Source organism: Aphelocoma coerulescens, chromosome 20 (genome assembly GCF_041296385.1).
Source record: "Aphelocoma coerulescens isolate FSJ_1873_10779 chromosome 20, UR_Acoe_1.0, whole genome shotgun sequence".
Classification (NCBI taxonomy): Eukaryota; Metazoa; Chordata; class Aves; order Passeriformes; family Corvidae; genus Aphelocoma; species Aphelocoma coerulescens.
This window is the reverse complement of record NC_091033.1, coordinates 13,689,789-13,695,023: the sequence shown is the minus strand read 5'-3', so window position 1 is coordinate 13,695,023 and position 5,235 is coordinate 13,689,789. Positions and strand designations below refer to the sequence as shown.

The following is a 5,235-nucleotide window of genomic DNA, read 5'->3' as shown; positions in this document are numbered from 1 at the left end:
TCAAACTCTCCTACATGAAAGACTTGGTGCCAGTCTTTTCACAGTTAGAGAAAATCCACTTCTTCCACGAAGTAAGTCCAGAAAATGAAATTGGAATAAAACTTGCAGGCAGCTTTAGACTGTAACCTTAAGCATTGATATTTATTGTCTGCTCTAGTCGCAGTCCAAAGATATTGTATTTGAACACACAGAATTCTGTGAGACTTCTGAGTAGTTCAGATGGGGCCAAAATCCATAGAGAGAATCCAAAATCACCCATGAGAAAGCGATAAAGAACCACCACTGCCATGATGACAAAATGATCTTCATGTAAACAGAGGCAAGGATGAGTCCACACCGGGATGGATGTCACAGGAGAATTGACTTTACAGGGGAAAGACCAGGAAGCCAGAGAATGTGGAATACTGCCATCCACCGACCAGGTTCCCTTTCTCCAGTTTCAGGTAAACCTTGTCCTCCTTGTCCAGGTAGAGCAGGACCCCGTTAGTGGCAGCTTCACGGGTGACGTCCTTGTCCCCAGCGAAAGCAGAAATCACTGGCTTCCCATTCAGCATCAAATTCACCTGCAAGGGAAGCCCTGAAAAGCTCTAATTAACAGCAAAACATCAAGAACCACCCCTGAATACTAACCACAGTGCAAGGGCCCGATCCTCAGTGCTTTTTGGGTTGTTTTAAACCAGTAATGACATTTATTTGGCAAAAGCAAATGGATGTGAGCTGGACCTGCAGCTGAGTGAGGCATCACCTCAGTTTGTATCACTTTGCCTATCTCAGGGATTATTTAGTCACACAGGAGCAAAAAAAGAAGATAATTTCAATAAATTTGGTCACCAAGAGATGTGACACGAGGTGTCAGAGGCACCACAATGGGCTGGGAGCTTACACTGCACTGGGAACAAAATGTGTGTCCCTCTCAATACAGATGGCAGCCTGGTTTTAAAGTTTAGAACTGACTTTTAGCTTTATAAACTCACTCCATTTTTTCTGTAAAACACTTCTGCAAGCCAGCACAGCCTGTGCTCTGAAAGCAGCATCTCTAATAAAGATGGGCAGGGCCTGGGGGAATGAGAAGTTCCAGGCATTTTTCATTTCCCCCATGGCAAATGATCAGCTTTGGTCTATTTTTCCATTCCAAGCAACTCTAATGCAGTCACAGGGGGTGAATTATGGGATGCTTACCCACATCCACTCTGCTGGCCTTGCATATGCTCCCATTAATTTTAATGGGAGTCACCACAGAATAAATTAGTGCTCAGCAGAAGTCAGGGCAGCAGGGTCTGGTATTTATTTGGGATTCACCTGTCTGGGAAATTCACTTAATCAGGAGTCTCCAGGGAACCCATTGCAGTTTAATGATATTTAATGGCACTGACAGATGTTGTGGGGGCAGAGGAACATCACTTGTGCAGGAAGCCTGCAGGTGATTTAGTGGGGCTTCAGTCTGGATGTGGCTGAGACTCAAACCAGTTTGATCCACTCCAATGGTTTCCAGTTCTCCTCCCCATTTGCCACGCAGAAAAAGGGCATCAGGGCTTTACTCATTGCTTGGCTTGGGTTTATCTCACTCTTTCTATACCACCAGGTTCTCCTCACAACATCTTACAGGAATTTAACCAGAGGACACATCACAGGTTTGCACAGCTTGGTCTCACACTGACTGTTCCAAAACAGAGCCAAGCAAACCCATCCATCCCTTCAGAATCTCTTACTCATGCAAGATTTCAGGCCATGCACAGGTTGGAACATTCCCTGCCATGAGCCCCAAACTCCCAGGTTTGAGCTCCTGCTTTGTGAAACACCAAAGTCCGAGCTGGACTTCCAGAACCCAAAGCTTGGCATCTTTCTTGATAATGTGCATTTGAAATCCACTGAAGTGGCTGACAGAGTTATTCAACTTTCAGCATTCAAGAGAGTGAAAAGAACACATTTTGAGCACATTAAACAGCCTATAAGCTCATTATAGAGATTTTCGTGAGGCCAATGTTTCATTTAAGGCTTTGTCATTGACCTGATTGGAATTAGGATTTTACACAGAAAACTGAAGGGGAATTTCACCAGAGGTGGGATCGTGGCTTCCACCAGCTCTCCCCATCTCCACCATTCACACTTTTCCCAGGAAATGCAGAGCCAGCAATGCAGAGGCAGAGCAGCCACAGAGAAATGTCTGATCACTCCTCCTGCAGATATCCATCTCAGCTCAGCCTGGCAGCCTTAAAAACACACCCAGGAGCAGGAGAGAGCAGGGAAAAGCATCAGACACTTCAATGAACCTGGAGGTCTCGTGGGTGGAAACGAGGGAAGCCACAGATGTTACTCCAGCCCCAGGAAGCCAGGAGGTGTCACAGCAACTGCCTGACCTGGCAGGAAGATTAAGGAATTACTTCAAGGAATTTGCTGCTGGCTCAGCAAGGGGATGTTCAGGAACTTAGAGGCTTTTCCCTCTTGTATTTAATGAGGCAGCTTGGTTGCTATTAAGCAACAGAAGAAAGTGCAAAATTACCCCTTTTTTCTAATATATGACACATCTTTTGTACATTATATGGTGAAAAAAGAAGTTTAAATTGCTGTAAAGGCTCCCTAGAAGACATTGCTGTAGGGATATAACCAACCTTGGTCCTCAGCACACTGAGGGCATAACCAGGGACCTGGCACCAGGAGCCAGGGCACAAATTGTTCCAAAAATACTCAAATCTGGTACCCAGAACTCCTGTGTTCCACACAGTGAGATTAACCTGCAGCAAAACACAACTTTTCAACAGCATTTAAGTGAAATTCAGAGCTCTCTTTTACTCTTGGAACATTCCCTCTCTTGAATGCTTTATGTCACCCAGATATTCATGGCACAGAAGTGAAGCTGTGGTGATTTATCTGAGGTGAGGATTCTGCCTTATTTCAGCTGCTCTGTTTAAATGATTGACTCTGCTTCTAGGAAGTCAACACCACAGGTTGCTGTAAACTAAACTATTCTTCCTTAAAATCGTGTTAAATGCTCCTGTGCTCAGTCAAGATCCTATCCTAAACAAACAATTTGAATAAAGATTTTGTAATCATACTCAATCAACATACCTGAATTGTTTGACTCTGATAGACTTTAATTACGTGAAAATTGAAACTGTAAATTCCTTTCCTTGGTGCTACAAAGACAGACTCCAACGTGAAAAAATTGCCCACATTTACTAGGATCTACAAACAGAAAAATATAGCATGGGGATTAGTACAGTAGTGAGTGCTAAATGAAAATACAGATTATCAACTTTAGAAACCATTCACCCACGGAAAATTTTTAATCTACATCTAAGCTGGTTTATTCATTTTCTGTCACTTACTTTGGAATAACTCATAAAATGGGCATTTAGTTGTATTTATAGGACAACTTTACTACAAATAAACTAAAGTGGGAATTATTTCTTACTTTGATACTATACCATACCTTCAAGTCCTTTCTTCCATACACGTTTTTAAAAAGGCATTTTTGTTCATCATTCCCCCAAAATGACATCCAAACACCAGTCCTGGGAGTGGCTCACGGCTTTTGGCTAAAAAGCAACGGCCAAGCCAACACTGCCTTCCCCAAGCACCAAGTGTGAGGAAGGATTACCTGAATGACAGGAGTCATTCCCAGTTCACAGCCAGGCTGAGTTACTGGAATACCTGGCACATCCCAGCAAAAACTGGTTTCAGTTGTTCTTACAAGCACTAATAATGATTTGGGTTTAATTAAACAGAGGCAAGTGACAGAGGGGAACATATGAAATGAGTGCATCACCCGTATGGTACACATCCTCTGCAATGACTGCATTTTGCTTTCATTCCACTTCGTTGTGCTTTATTTTAATTGGTATTTCCAGGCTCTTTTGTGCCAGGCACAGCCCTCGGAAGCCTCTAGGACTGTTCATGGAGTTTTAGGGTCATTTACAGTGCCAGTACCAAGCCGTGGGGCATATCTGGCTCCAGCTGCCACGACAATTCACTGCTCACCACAGAAGGGTGTAGGAACGAGAAGAACCATCAGTCTCAATGACTTTGGGCTCGCCCCAGGACAGGAGCTGGGACTAAAACGTGTGTTGGTATCTGCACGTTAATATTGGTGCTGAGCTCGGCAAAGCCGGACCGTGAACCTCGGACTGTGCAGGGAAAGTTAAAGGATTTCCCCTAAAAATTCTCTCTTCTTCCCCTCTCAAAAGCTGAACAAACCGTCTAAACTCTACCCAGGCTGCACCTGAGATCCCCCTGTCCCCAAGCCCCTCGGGGCCGTGCCACCCCCCCGGTGCCACCGAGCGCTGCCAGCCCGGCACCTCCCGGGCTCGGTCCCCGCTTCTCCCCGGGGCCGCGGGTGCGGAGGGGCCGCTCCCGCTGCCGGGGGGCAAATGGGGAACCCCTGCAGCCCCCAGCCTCAGCTCCCCCTGCCCTGCCCCTCCGCCTCGGGGTGGATTGCCAAGTTTTACCCGGGATCCGGGAAGGGGCGAGCACCTGTTGATGCGCGGGGGATGTGCAGCGGCCCCGCGGTCCCTCGGGCGCGGCGCTCACCTGGTCGAAGTAGATGATGCGCGTCTTGTTGCTCATCTCGGAGGGCTCGTGGTTGGTGCTCCGCACGGCCGAGAAGGCCACCTTGGAGTTGGCCGCCCGCACGGAGATGCCCAGCGGCGAGGAGGACGAGCCCTTGGCGTCGGGGGCCGGGTTGGAGTCGCAGACCACCAGGCACTTGCCCTCCAGCACGATGGGCTCGGTGTCGTTCTGCGCGGTGGCGGCGCGGCCGCCCAGCGCCAGGGCCAGCAGCAGCAGCCGCCAGCCCATGGTCCGCACCCGCGGCCGCTCCGCGCCCCGCTCCGGCCACCGCGGGAGGCTCCGCGCACGCACCGCGCTCCTCCGGCTCTGCTCTCCGCCGGCTCCTGCCCGCCGGCTCTTCTCTCCTCGCCTTCTCCTCCCACCGCCACCACTTTGTGCCGTGCTCTTTTTTTTTTTTTTTTTTTTTTCCCTTCTTCTCTTTCTTTCTCTCTCTCTCTCTCTCCCGGGTCCTTTGGCGAGCTCTTTAAAACGCGCCGCAAAAAGCTGCCGAGCGAAATACGCGCTGTCCAGAACGCCCTTTTCTCCCCTCTCTGCACATCAAAAAAGAGCGCGAGAAGGGGAGGCGGGGGGGAAAAAAGCCCTCAGGTGAATTATTGCTGAGAGAGAGAAACGAGAGGTGGCGAAGAAATAAACCCATCTGGCGCTGCCATGATCGCCGCTGCCGGCAAT

At 48.5% G+C, this 5,235-nt stretch overlaps 1 protein-coding gene across 1 annotated transcript; it reads right to left on the bottom strand.

Annotated features, from left to right (window-relative positions):
• Positions 1 to 229: 229 nt before the first annotated feature.
• On the bottom strand, positions 230 to 4,794 carry CBLN4 (cerebellin 4 precursor). Its single transcript, XM_069034259.1, has 3 exons — positions 4,528 to 4,794; positions 3,067 to 3,183; positions 230 to 563 (listed from the first exon to the last, which is right to left on the bottom strand). Exons 1-3 carry the CDS (start codon positions 4,792 to 4,794, stop codon positions 366 to 368), a joined length of 582 nt encoding a protein of 193 aa, XP_068890360.1. The 3' UTR covers positions 230 to 365.
• Positions 4,795 to 5,235: the final 441 nt, after the last annotated feature.